Source organism: Salmo trutta, chromosome 30 (assembly GCF_901001165.1).
Source record: "Salmo trutta chromosome 30, fSalTru1.1, whole genome shotgun sequence".
Taxonomy (NCBI): domain Eukaryota; kingdom Metazoa; phylum Chordata; class Actinopteri; order Salmoniformes; family Salmonidae; genus Salmo; species Salmo trutta.
The window spans coordinates 12,863,581-12,878,389 of NC_042986.1; the positions used below are offsets into that span (position 1 = coordinate 12,863,581).

At 47.7% G+C, this 14,809-nt stretch overlaps 1 protein-coding gene across 1 annotated transcript in view; it reads right to left on the reverse strand.

The window, feature by feature from the left end:
* LOC115168862 (plexin-A2-like) overlaps window positions 1–14,809 on the reverse strand; it is a 110,743-nt gene that overhangs the window by 45,520 nt on the left and 50,414 nt on the right. Inside the window, exons 11-16 of the mRNA XM_029724393.1 lie at window positions 14,421–14,557; window positions 12,871–13,038; window positions 11,273–11,366; window positions 3,142–3,381; window positions 2,737–2,880; window positions 1,851–2,085 (exon numbers count right to left, since the gene is read on the reverse strand). Of these exons, the coding sequence (XP_029580253.1) occupies window positions 1,851–2,085; window positions 2,737–2,880; window positions 3,142–3,381; window positions 11,273–11,366; window positions 12,871–13,038; window positions 14,421–14,557 (1,018 nt within the window). The remainder of the gene's footprint in view (window positions 1–1,850; window positions 2,086–2,736; window positions 2,881–3,141; window positions 3,382–11,272; window positions 11,367–12,870; window positions 13,039–14,420; window positions 14,558–14,809) is intronic.

The window sequence follows — 14,809 nt, forward strand, 5'->3', positions numbered from 1 at the left end:
CTGCCACCACCCTGACAAAACTCAGATTAATGAGGCAATGACATTTGGAGGCAGAGGAGGCTGCTGAGAGGAGGGCGGCTCATAATAATGGCTGGAAAGGAGCGAATGGAACGGTATCAAACACCTGGAGACCGCTCCAGCCATCACCACGGCCTGTCCTCCCCAATTAAGGTGCCACCAACCTCCTGTGTTTGGAGGATGTACCCTTCTAGTATACTATTTATTCGGTATGTCCTGCCTTCTATACGCAGGTTGGCATTTATTGTCATGAATCTTGCCCTGGAGGCAGCTCTGCAGAGTGGTCACTAGCTGGCACAGCCACAAAGTCAGAAAACTTAATTTTAAACCTAACCCTAAATTAAAACCAAAAACCGACACAAAATGTTCATGAATTTTTACGATATAGACAATTTTGACTTTGCAGCTGTACCCACCCAGCGGATATCGCTCAGTTCTGCCTCCAGGGCCAGATTCATGACAATAAACATCAACCCGTCTTCTATACATCCTTTATGTTGGGACAGTCTACATTCAGAGTGGTAAAGCTGTGTTCAGGGTGGCTGGAGGGAACACAAGGAGAGAATTGAGAACTACTGACTTATTCAACCCGTTCTCAATTGACACAAGGCTATACGGAAGTCTTTCACAAGACACCTTCACTGACCATAGTCATATGTAACGTCTAATAGCATTACACAACAGATTAGATTAAAAAGAGCTGTGAGAAAACCACGTCCCAAAATATTAGAACGAGCCACCGGCCCTACATTTGAATTATCGCTAAAAGAGGAAATAACCATTTTTTTAACTGCAAAGAACCATTGAAGGCCTCAAAGGGTTATTTGAGTCAGTATGATTCCACATAGAACCATTACCCTTCCCAAATAACCCTTGAGGAACCCTCTTTTTTTTGTGTGCATGGGCGTGTGTGTGTGTGGGTGTGTGTGAGTGGGTGTTGGACATTAGAGTTCAGCACTAACACAGATGTTTCAGGCTTTAACTAAGCCTGCCTAACAATCTTAAACGAGGCCATGTCTTTACAACAAACTCTGTGCAAACAGACACAGACCAGAACACACACACACACGCACTATGCGTCCTGTGCATCTGTGATACAGAAAATGCCAGCATGACATAAAGATGATATCCCGTTCCAGATCTGTTCACAGGAAAACGTTGTGTTTATCAGTGTGTGTGTGTGTGTGTGTGTGTGTGTGTGTGTGTGTGTGTGTGTAAGTGAACGAGTCAGTGTGTGTGAACAATAGACAAGCACCATGTTCATTTAGTGTGTCATGTTCGGGGTCACACACACACAGAGTAAATTAAAGTAGCAGAGACTGTCGCACAAAACCTGACTCACTGACCCTGATTCACAATACCTGATATTACATTACGTATCACACAGTACCAGTAATGGACTTACTACGCGGAAATACCCATTTGTGTCTTTCATGTGATTATGCCACGCCTTAGTGGAGACCAGTCAATGCACTCTCACTGTCGTCATTTAACCTGTGAACTCAGCCTGCTAGCTCAGTCATTAGTCCTCCTAGGAGACCGCAATCAAAGTGTCTCAGAAATAGCTTTGTAGAGCAGAAGAGGACCAAACGTAATTGTGGTACTCGTCACGGCCATTTTGATTTCAGTTTCCAATGTAATTGCATTACTTTGTTGTCTCTGGGCTCAACTGACCTTCCGTAGTCTATACGATAGTTTGTGAGAGTTGTAACTAATAGTCTATGGTTGATTTGTTGAATAACTATGCATATTGATGCATATCAATGTCACTGATGGCCTCCTGCTAGTCCGTAGAGCATCTAGATGGACTATCTAAATAATGTGTTACCCACCCTCCTTGCACTCCAGGGCGACCCGGGACTCCAGGTTGTCCATCTGCATCTGCAGGCGCTTCAGGGTGAGGTCATTCTCCCGCGACTTGCGTTTGTACGCGATGAGGACGAGGATGACGATGATGAGGAGGAGGCCTCCGCCGGCGGCGATGGAGACGATGGCGGGGAGGGTGAGCAGGCTGTCTGACAGGATGTTTACTGACCCCGGAGACACATGGAGACCACCCACCTGCACCTGAATATCACACACACACACACACACACACACACAGAGAAACACACGCACGGAGAAACACACACACAGAGAAACACACACATTCAAACACACACACACACACACAGAGAAACACACGCACAGAGAAACATACACATTCAAACACACACACACACACAGGCATGCACGCACACACATTAGATTCAGTTAAATAAACCTATCCAGCGCACAGACACAGTGTGCATAGACACACACACACACACACACACACACAGTGTGCATAGACACACACACACACACACACAGTGTGCATAGACACACACACACGCAGACACACAGCACAAATGCAACACACCAAGTCATCGAGGACAGTGAAGAGTGAGGTTCTGGGGACTTCCACTCAATAAGTGAGCAGACTGGCAGAAATAATTGCGGTGGAATCTAACAGAACCTTTTGACGGCTAGAGCCCAGTAACACTGCCCTCTCTTTGACCTGAAAGAACAACCACGAACGTGCCAGAATAATGGAGTTTACAGGTCAAACGTTACGGAAATGAAACTACGTAGACACTCCGACACACAGAGAGACAGAATAGAGAGACAGGAAGAGGGTGTGTGTGTGTGCGATCCGCTGTGTGTGTGTCAGTGTGTGTGTGTGTGTGACTGACGTACCATGACTTTGTACTGGCCCGTGAGGTTGGGGGGCTCACACAGCAGCTGGGTCTCAGACACCGTGACAGAGCAGGGGGTCTCTCCGATCAACACAGTATAGTTGAGCTTCACCCCCCCTGAGGCATGAGGCACCAGGTTTCTGCCCTGTGGGGGGGGATTATTGAAACCTCAAGTCATCTTAAAATAATGTATTGTTTGTTATGATACAGCAGTTATGATAGTTATACCGTAGAACACGTTGTCATACTGAAATGTTTATACCTCAGGCTTAACTGCAGTTTAATGGTAGCAGTCAAATCCCCTAAACCCTCTCTTGGTTTCTAAGATCTAGGCGAGTTACTGTAAAGGCCCTGTAAAAAAAAGACTTTCCTGCATCATTACAATCCCCATGTCCTTCTGCCATACCTTGAGAATGATGGGCGATCCGGGCTTCTGTTCCAGGACTCCATTGGTGCTGAGAGGTTCAAAGTATGGGTTGGGGTAGTAGAGGAAGATGGTTTTGTTATAGACTAGCAGAGTCTGGACGTTGTTGAAGATGAACCCAAACTCATCAGCGTGTTTGACCGTGTCCAGACCTGGACGGTACTCTGCCACCAGGGACGGAGCAAAGCAATTCATACTGGTGGTGTTCAGAACCTTACACACCTTAGACGGGGAGGGGGGGGGGGTGGGGAGAGAGAGAGAGACACATTAGCTTCTGAGGCAACCAATCCACCCTAGCCAGCCATCATGCCCTAATAATCAAAGCTTATTAGAGCATGAGAGACGTGAGGCGAGAGCAAGTCAAGCAGGAGGAGCTGACAGTTCATCTGTCTGCCTCTACTCTTTTCAAACCAAAAGCTGAAAGACTAGATTCATAACATGTAGCCCAACAGTCAACAGCTGTAACAGCTGTAAAACCATGCCAAAATCCGGTGTTAAATGAATGTTACCCTTCATACAACAACACACACTGGCAGAGCTAAGAGCTTGAGGCTGATAATATTGACACCAAGCCCGCTACTTTTCAGATCTCTCCTCCGGTGGTGCTGAGGGAGCCTAAAACTGAGAAAAGTGAGATGATGAAGTGTGTCAATCTGCAATCATTCTCTGACACAGGGCATTGGGGGCACTGGGGATATCCCCCACTCTACTGGTCACAGATCCTAGTCTGGCAGGTTGAGGTGAAGTCAGGGCTTCTTGAATAACACTCCTCAATGTCTGTATGCCCAGGAGTGGCCATTTTCCCTGTGAGGGAACGAGGGTAGGACCTGCAGCACTATCACTAACAGTAGAGGAACCTGATTGATTACTGTGCTGCACTCCTGCTACTGGGAGCCTTTTATCCCCCCCCATCTCTCTCTCTCTCTCTCTCAGAGGAGAAACTTAATTAGAGCTAAATATCTTTAAAGCTTCACAGTGCCAGCAGAGTACCATGCCTCTTACCTGTTGTCCTCTGCTCTAGTCTAGAGCCGGGGGGAGGACCAGCGATCGATACGAACTCATCTCGTACAAACTTGGTCCCACCATCTATTGCATTTGGCAGGAAGAAAAACCTAAGCAATGCAGACACAGTCTTTTCTAAGGCAGTGCACAGCCTAAGTGTGCAGCAGGGGGCATTGTCTTAGCTACTCAAGTCATGCTCTTTGAGGTAGAACTACAGAAGACAACTACAGAGTACAACTACAGAGTACAATGGTATTTCTCCATGCAGGAAGGCATACTAGGCTGCATTATCAAGTAGCCAGTTGTATGGTAACATAGTCTTTGGATTATGGTGCTGCTGGAGGTCTGTGGAGCGTTGGGTTGGGTTCAGCAGGAAGGCTGCTCTCCTCCCGGAGAAGAAACTGAGCTAACCTAAACACACTTCGCTGCGGCTGGGCTCGGTGTCTTCGTGTTGGCCCACACCACGAGGCCTAAACGCTCCCATGCGACTCCCATAGTGGAGTGACATGGAAAATGGAGTTTGCATGTTAGTGAGAACTGGAATACCAAAGAGAGGGAGAGAGAGAGAGGCTAAGCCCTTTTAAAAATGGATACTAACTCCGTAGCACCGCTGACACACTTTCTCCAAGCATCTACTACTGTAATCCCATTATACTGTATGTTACAGAGAGAGCTTAGATGAGAGTTATAGAGAAAATACCGTGGGAAATACATACTGTACAGTGGAGTCTTATCTTGTGCTGGCTATGATTATCAAAAGCTGTCCGTGAATGTATTTACTTATTCACTTGAAAGATTCCTGCCAATAAGTATTTAATTAGCTAGATATACTGAGAGCTCTATTTGAACAAACCTAACACAGTGGTAAATCTAAGCGCTGGCGGTTGAACTCTAGGTCCCTGGGTGTGTCAGATATATTTCTGCCATCTCCACAGCCGTTATGAGCGCAATAGCTGGCGGTGGCGCGAAAGGGCCGGGTTTCGATGAATAAACAAGTTGCAGGTGGGACGAGGGCGTTGGCCACTCATCGGACAATCAAGGCGTTCCATGGCTTAATACCGCATGGTTTGGTCGAAGGTTCTGTCGGATATTGCCGTTGTCGCCAACTCCAATTGGGCTTGGGGCACGGTAACGAGCGATAGCAACAGAAGAAGAACAAAAAACATCCAGTGTTTGTTCAATACGTTTGGCGTGTTGTCAGTCAACATCGTCATAAATGCTTCACCGAGTATAGGCCTTTACGCAGCGCACTTCTCATCAAATAAAAAAAGACTAAATGGTATTGAATGCGTGAGGCGCATTCTCAATAACCAAGATATAGCCTTGGCCTACCATTGATACTGCATTATAGGGCTGAATACTTGAAATACGATTGAAGAAGCACGTCTTTGATAACCGGACAAGAGGCGGTCTTTGAAAAGCCGAATGGGATATGCGCCGCAGATACAGTAGGCCCACCTGAATTGTGAATGGTGCGTAAGCCTCAGGAGTAGACATCTAGAAAAGAGTCATGGATAGACTACTTGGCTAATGCATGGCCACGGTAAGAAAGACACCAGACCCATTGCTGTTGAACCAGCGTTCTCTATAATAGGGTAAGGGTAGCCTATACGGACTTGTTTTTTAATCAAATGAAACGGAAAACAAGCAATTGTCATCGGATTATCTCATCTCTCGTTCCATGATGGCCATATAGCCTACGTGAAGGGGTTTTTACTCACATCCACAGTAATAACAGTGGCTAAAATAATGTAATTGCCTACATAGATGAAAAGGGGATATAGGCTCACTGTTTTGCTGCTGTCAAACTTGACCTTTTAATAAAGCTTTGGTGATAAAATAAACTAAATTCAAAGCGGTCTCACGAGCTAAACCCTTTATTGAAAGTCTTGACTGCTTAGCGAATGCATTGGGCAGGACAACAAAAACAGCCTTCATTCATTGGTTTTTAATCAAATGAAACGAAATGAAGAAAAAAAACATGTTTTTGAAAAATGTTTCTAAATACGAGGTTTACGGCACAAAAAAACACATCTCTCTTGTTCCATGTGCATATGGGCACTGTGCGTCACAGCTGGATAGGCTGCGCCATAACCAACCGCGTTACCGCTAAAACCAGCTTTCGGTTGGTCTTAAATATCCCCATCAGAGCATACTGAAATTGGCACTTTGGCGCACGTTTTTACGGACACACCTCAGACATAGCCACCCCTCCCACCTCAGCACAAGACAGGTAAATGCCTGATCCTGGCGCTAAGGTTTGAAAAAAGAAGAGCGCCGGCTTTAACAGGAAGAAATTGCAAACGAGTGTGCTTTTGACAATTGCGCTGGGCTTAACGCCAGCCAAAATGAGCCACGTCGAATAATTTCAGAGACTGTATAACAAAAGTTCCTTGTCGCTGTTATTTCCATGCTATAAACACTGACGTGATACAGACAGGCACATATGCTACCCCAGCATCTTTCCCTGCCTGTCTGTCTGTCTCTGTCTTGGTTGGAACAGAACAGCGATGTATATGCAAGTCAACTACTATGGCTCCCACTACCATCTGTTCAGAGCTGGAGTGGCTGGATGGACGGATGCTGCATGTGTTCAACACACACTCTCTGTGTGTGTGTGCGTGTGTGTGGGGAGGGGGGGACACGACTCAATTGTTTCTTCTTTTCCCTCCCTTCCTGAATCCTTTCTTCCGAGTGTGCTGATCTAAAGAGGTCACAGTCTGAATATGTCACTGAGCTTGGTGCTACTACACTGAGTGTACAAAACATTAAGAACACCTTCCTAATATTGAGTGAGTTGCGCCCTTCCCGGCACCTACTACCATACCCCATTCAAAGGCACTTCAATCTTTCTGTCTTGCCCGTTCACCCTGTGAATGGCACACATACACAATCCTTTGTCTCAAGGTTTAAACATCCTTCTTTAACCCGTCTTCTCCCCTTCACTGATTGAAGTGACATCAATACGGGATCATAACTTTCACCTGGATTCACCTGGTCAGTCTATGTCATGGAAAGAGCAGGTGTCCTTAATGTTTTGTACACTCAGTGTAAATGGTAAGTGATCAGGGTAGTGAAGGGGGAAATAGAGGCATCTGAGACGTGCAGGGATATCATATGCTGTCAATTATTCCACTGTAGGAACAGTTATTCTGCCAACCACCAGTTTAGAAAAGCCTAATGTATTCTACTCCAACCAGACACATTTCAATTTAATACAATAAGATCCATTATGAAACATGTCTTTTCCACAAATATTGTACAGTCTTAGCTATCTGTCCTTAGTCTTCATCCCTTTCCTCATCCAGTATACAGTTGCTCCAGGTCAACAGCTATAAAATAATTGGAATCTTGCCTCCTATTCTTTTTGCCCTGACTGGCACTGGATGGTGATGGAGCGGTGCATTGTACAGCAGCAGCTGTAACGTTAACAGTCTGGCCCTCTGGCTGAATGAATTATAAGAGAATCTACTGCAGTCTGCAGCAGCCCACTCAGCCCAGGCACCACACGCCAGGTCTCTGACTTGGTGAGAGGGAGGCAGTAGAGGAGGGACGGGAGGGCAGGAGGAAATAGGCTCCAGGGGTCATGAGTAGGAGAGAGGAGACAGCTCTGTAAGGCCAAGGGTCAAAGGTTATGTGAGCAATATTCTTGCCAATGAGTGATATCACTCCTACACTTCATCCACTTCTTTCAATGTCCTGTTTGTTTCCACCAGCTGGTAATGCTGGCAGTATCTCTCTCATATTAGTCACATCTGACGGCCGTGGAACAAGACGAACTACAGCAGCTGATGAAATGTTTTGTACAAGCTGGAGGTTGTGATGGTGCTTGGCCTTACCATACTGAACAGGTGAAAAATCATCTCATACTAAATGAGAGTGGACGGTGCTGTGAAATATCCACTGGGCGACCAGGCTGTTAGTGTAGCCTAGCGATGAATAATGCCCTGCGTTGTTCCACAGTCAATATAACCGTGTATTGGGAAGGTGGCCAGGAGAGTAGAAAATCCAGAGTTTGGAGGGAGGGATAATGGAGAGTTTAGAGAGGAGGGGAGGGATGATGGAGAGTTTAGAGAGGAGGGGAGGGATGATGGAGAGTTTAGAGAGAAGGGGAGGGATGGATGGAGTTTAGAGAGGAGGGGAGGGATGGATGGAGAGTTTAGAGAGGAGGGGAGGGATGGATGGAGTTTAGAGAGCAGGGGAGGGATGGATGGAGAGTTTAGAGAGGAGGGGAGGGATGGATGGAGACTGGAGAGAGGAGGAGAGGGATGGATGGAGAGTTTAGAGAGGAGGGGAGGGATGGATGGAGTTTAGAGAGGAGGGGAGGGATGTATGGAGAGTTTAGAGAGGGGGGAGGGATGGATGGAGTTTAGAGAGCAGGGGAGGGATGGATGGAGAGTTTAGAGAGGAGGGGAGGGATGGATGGAGTTTAGAGAGAGGAGGGGAGGGATGGATGGAGAGTTTAGAGAGGAGGGGAGGGATGGATGGAGTTTAGAGAGAGGAGGGGAGGGATGGATGGAGAGTTTAGAGAGGAGGGGAGGGATGGAAGAGACTGGAGAGAGGAGGGGAGGGATGGATGGAGACTGGAGAGAGGAGGGGAGGGATGGTACAGCTGTAGTGGATGAGGGTGAAATAACCTGAGAAGACTGGAAGACGGTGAAGAGAGACACAGGAGGACAGCTTATTAACCACGCATATAGCTTGAGGTAGAGAGAGGGAGCAAGCTGTATCTATAGTGGAGTCTCACCATCTATTCCTTCTATGCATCTGCTCATCACGTCAGTCTATCTGAGTGTTCATTGTATGTCTCTTGGGGTGAGGTCTTTTATACAGTTTGCTAGTAGGACAATGCTCTAAAGAGAAAGGTCTGATTGCATAAGGACTGTAAGTGCTGTGCTGCTTTATAGACCTAGTGAAGAGTAGGGCTCTCTGTCTCTCTCGCTGATCAGCTCAAATTGCTGTTGATCGCTTCCACTTCTGACAGTCTGGCTGTGTCCCAAATGCAACCCTTTTCCCTCACAAATGCAACCCTATCCCCTTATATGATACACTACTTTTGACCAGTGCCATTGGGCTCTGGTTAAAAGTAGTGCACTATGTAGGGAATAGGGTACCATTTGGGACATACCCTCTATCTATCTCATGATGACATCACACCAGCCAGGCAGACTTCTTAATGGGGGTAAAATGTGGCATGTGAAATGCTCTCTGAGAAAATGGGAGGGTGGGTCTGTGAGGGGAAAAATACACCTTTTAGCTTTAATCAGGGACAATGATTAATGTTTCAAATGTGAACCAGTGACAGGTACAGAGCGTGTCAAAGAAAATGGTCTCCCTTTCTGTGCCTTCTTCTTTGTGAAGAATCGTGTGCAGGTGACGAGACGGAAGGATGGAAGAAGGGAGACGAGAGAGGCAATTTAGTGGAAGGCAAGTGACACTTCGAAGGCTGACATGACAGGCCCTTTCTCGGCTGGGCCCTGATTGCACGGCGTTCTGCCTTTCCCCTCGCGACAAATACGAAAGGAAGGGATGAAGAGATACGTAATTGTAACCTCAGCAGTTAACAAAAATTCACATGGCGGCTTCTTCTCTTCGCCTCTTCTGGGGCGAGGGAATCAAAGAGGAGACGGGTGTCTGTGAGAGGAGCTAGGTAGGTGTGGGGGGGGGAGTGAGACTGCACTTTAAAGGAGGAAGCCGCAGAGCTCTCAAAGCGTTCTGCCTGCACCTGACTGACACACCAGACAGCAACCACACACAAGTCAAATCCGATTTCAGCTCAGAGGTTTCCAAGAATTCTTTGTGATCTGACCCAGTTCTCTCTTTGTGTGTATAAAGCAGTGAGACTGTCTGTCGTTAGACCCAAAATGGCTGGGTTTCGTCGTATAAAAGGGTCCGCACATGGAGACATGTAATAGAACAAAGGACTAGGTTACAGTTTTGATGTTGGCTACTGGAGCAATCATGAAGAAACCTCAGGCCCCTCAGAACCACTTTAGTGCAGTACAGTCTGTCCTGGTGGGGGGAGGGTTGTGAATGCAGAAGGTAAGGAGACACTACCTTGGTGAAAATCTGTTCAAATGTTCTCTAAAAAGATTCTCCGACCCACAGAGCAGCGTTCTAGTGAAGTGTGATATCAGTCACATAGAGGCCATTTCAGTCAAAGAAGAAGACTTCAGAGCACGGTCATATAGTGTGTGTGTGTGCCTGTCTGTGTGTGAGTGAGTGAGTGTACAGTAGGCATTTCACTACAGTGTGTCTTTATGATTGACAGTATTTCCTGGCATGACGCACTTGTTCCGCACTACCCCCCCCCCCCACCCCCCACCCCCTGCCCTGCCCTCCCCACCTTCACCCCTACCTACCCACCGACCGTAGCGGTGGGAAAAAAATCCCTTAATTAAACATGGACCCCCAGGAATGGAGAGTAAATGCAATTTGTAACGATTCCCCCGTCCCGCCCGCCCGCCCGCCCGCCCGCCCCTGATTATACAGAGAAGGGCTCTTTATGCTGACCACAGCCTTCTGACAGCACTTCATCTTCTAATGGAAGCCATTAGGAACGGACAAGCCCCCCGGTCTCCTCCCGGCCGTCCAAGCCCACCACCCTCCATCCTGCTTAGCCCCTCCACCCCACTACGTTCCAACCTTTCGGGCCCCCCCACCCCTCCAACACCCTCCCACACTCAAGATTCCAGAAAAAGTCCCCGTGAGAGATTTAACATTCAGGCTGAATCCTCTGAATAGACAACAAGTCTAAGTGGGGTAGAGCAGGTTAGCGTATAGTAGACTCGGACTGTGTATAGCTGAGGCCCTGACTGACTGGCCATGGTAACGGGAGCCTGGCGGTGACAAAACGCTCTAATTAAATACTGCATGTGAACCACTCTCCAACTACTCCCTTATTTAAGGAGGCTAGTTAGAGTTAAGGGAGATGTGAGATATGGTTCATGGGGAGGTTGTAGGAAGTAGAGGGAGGTGGGGGTTAGCGGGACGATTCTTCATATGACAGCCATTCCCAACATCGTGTGTTGTACTACTCGTCCCCAGCATCATCTGGCCTAGTGTGTGTGTGTGTATGTGTGTGTGTGTGTGCGTGCGTGTTACTACTCACGTTGACAGACTCGCGGCCGCCGTACTTGACGCGCATCCTGGGCTCCTGCACAACATCCAGATGAGTTCCTGTCACCATCAGAGGAGTGTGGCCGCTGTTTCACACACACACACACACACACACACACACACACACACACACACACACACACACACACACACGAGAGAGAGAGAAGTTTTACAAACAAACACACCAGTCAACAACAAGACCTTCTCTGCAAAACTTCCTTCCCTGCACATCCCCTTTGTTGAAACCTTCTTATTTTTTACCTCAGATAAATAAAAAAGCTTCAAACTAACTTGTTCTTTGACAAGGCGTTTTCAAAAGATAATAGGCTTTTGAGGTAAATAAACGATTAAAGGTGCTTTTAACTGACTTCACTAGAACTGAAATCAAACTCGGCGGCGGGCTCGTCTTTCATCTGCCGAAGACTATCAGCTAGCTGTGGTCGCCGAGGTCACTAGTTAGTATGCAGCGGTCGTAGGTACGTGGCTCGACAGATAATACACAACACCAAAAAAAAGCCAGGCTGTGCTGACCTAAACAACACAGGCGGACAGGACAGGAGCAGGGGTCTTCTCGCGAGCTACTGGTAGGACTGTTATCGTGATCGGGACTGTTACTGCGGCTGAGCTGAAGCACTGGGGGTTATACTCGTGACCAGGCTAGCCAGGGCTGCTGGGAGCACTAGATGAGCATCACCTAGACAGAAAGTCAAAGAGTCACCACAATCGTTGTGTGCGTGGTGCCGCTGCAGTTTCATCCCCTACAGTCTAGCGGACCTCAGTGGTAAAACAAGAGTTCATCTGAGGTCCACAGAACAAAACGCCCAATGAGCACGCAGCCCCTAACCGATCCATCCAATCAGGAGTACAAGGAGGAGTGAAGCTATGGTGTAACAGGGTGTGGGCCAGGTTGTGGGCCAGGGTGTGGGCCAGGTTGTGGGCCAGGGTGTGGGCCAGGGTGTGGGCCAGGTAAAATATACTTGTGTGTTGCATCTAATGCATACCGCACATATATCTCCTCCCTTCCTGTTGATCTTAGCTACGCATTCCTGGGTTGTGTTTATGTAGACTGCACCCTGGCAGCCCGTTTCGTTTGTTTAATCCCCAGGCCTGAGAGAAGGCATGGGGCGCGGCTCACGCTTCAGAAAAGGTTTGACGAAACAATGCGGTGCCCCTCCCCTCTTCTCTTCTCTCTGTCTCTCAGCGGAGAGAGTGATGGAAGACACGCTGCTCTGTCTTCTCTTCCGGACTAAACTCCATCTCGGCTGCCATCTGCTCCACGCTCACGCCTCTGCCACATGTTCGCAGTCTCTCTCTTTCTCACTCTCACTTAGCCCTCATCATCCCTCTCTTTAATTACAAATCCTGTCTGCCTGGGAGATGCTGCAGCGATGCGATCACGATCCCTACCACTACTACTCTGGTCTTTTGTCTGACTACAGCTCTGCACTATCTAACACTGACTCACCCAAGCCAACTCCTGCTGTTAACTAGCAGTGCTGGTGGGGTTAGTTTGATGGTGCCTTCTATGAAGGACTACGGAGTAGAGAGCGTCCAGTTCCTGATATCTAGGAGCGTCGGTGTTGATGTTACCTGGCGATGCTCCACTCTGGCTCGATGCGCTGGACGGTGGGGTCCTCGATGTAGTCGAAACTCAGACTCTCCTTGACCTGGGCCCGGTCCACGCTCACGCTGATCTGCACCGAACCCACCCCAGTCAGGGAGGGGGCCGAGTAACACACGATCTCCGTCATGGTCCTCCTGCACACACACACACACACACACACACACACACACACACACACACACACACACACACACACACACACACACACACACACACACACACACACACACACACACACACACCAACATACAGTCAATGTCTGCATCTCTTCATTTTTCTTCACCTTTCTCTATCCCTCTCTATGGATCCTTGCCCTACCTGTCCACCCCCCTGAAACTAGCCCTGTTCATTATCCCCCCCCCCCCATCCTCCTCTCCTCTCTCGCCACGGTCAGAATCACAGTGAAGAACAATTAGCCCGGATCTCATTAGAGCTGCCTTGACTTCTCAATCTTACAGTATTACAATGAGACCTCCGCCCTTCCCTTCCGCTGCACCGCTTTAAATAGATTGCGGAAAAGAGAGGGAGAGAGAGAGGGGGGAGGGAGGGATGGAGAGAGAGAGGGGTAGGGAGAAAGATGGAGACAGGTAGGGCGGGAGAGAAAGCTAGATATAGAGAAAGAGAGAGAGAAAAAGACAGAGAAAAAGAGAGAGAGAGAGAGAAAATGAAAGAGAGAGAAAGAAAGAGAGAGAGAGAGAAAAAGAAAGAGAGAGAGAAAGAAAGAGAGCGAGAGAGAAAGAGAGATGAAAACGAAGCAAGAGAGAGCAGATCAAATAAAAACAGTTAAGGTAACTGAAAAAAGGAAAAACTCCCGGGCAGGGGAGCATAAGGTTGTCTGGAGGCTATTATTAGAGAGGTTTGATGCAGTGGGTCATCAAAAACTTATTAAGAATTGCAGACATTTCTGACTGGAAGAGAAGGAGAGATGCCCCTAGGGGGCTCTCACTTAGATGAACAAAAGAGTGAAAGAGAGAGAGAGAGAGACCACTGGGTAACAGCACAATTTACATATATGTATTATAAGTTTTGAAAACATTACAAATGGATTTTCTTTCTTCTAACTTCTCTGTCTTCCACAGGAGGAGAGATCAGGAGGAGACTAATACAGGATGTAATAAAAGGAGGAGAGATCAGGAGGAGACTAATACAGGATGTAATAAAAGGAGGAGAGATCAGGAGGAGACTAATACAGGATGTAATAAAAGGAGGAGAGATCAGGAGGAGACTAATACAGGATGTAATAAAAGGAGGAGAGATCAGGAGGAGACTAATACAGGATGTAATAAAAGGAGGAGAGATCAGGAGGAGACTAATACAGGATGTAATAAAAGGAGGAGAGATCAGGAGGAGACTAATACAGGATGTAATAAAAGGAGGAGAGATCAGGAGGAGACTAATACAGGATGTAATAAAAGGAGGAGAGATCAGGAGGAGACTAATACAGGATGTAATAAACTACCACAAATGAACTAGTCTGTATAAGGAGGAGAGGGGGTGAGATGAGTCTCTCACTTACCCGTAGAACTCGCAGGTCTGGTTTCCAAAGAGGACGGTGACACTGCTGCCAGCGCCCAGGTTCTCCCCTGTGATGGTCACCTTGGTGCCCCCAGACTCAGGCCCTCTGCTGGGGGACAGGCCCTGCACTGATGGCATCTAGAGGTGGAAGGGAGACAGGAGGGGCATTTTTTTCTTCCTCTATGACTGTAATGCACTCAGCTATCATACACCTCCTGTCCCTCTAACAGTACCGTCTACTCAATACTGAGCCACAGCAGAAGAGAACAGCTTTCAACTACCCCGATCCGTGGCATGCCCACCCTCTGCACTGCGACCCCATGTAAATAGGGAGCTTTTAAAGTCCCTCTGCGATCACACTCATCCTGTGTTGTGTTGCTGAGTTCTATA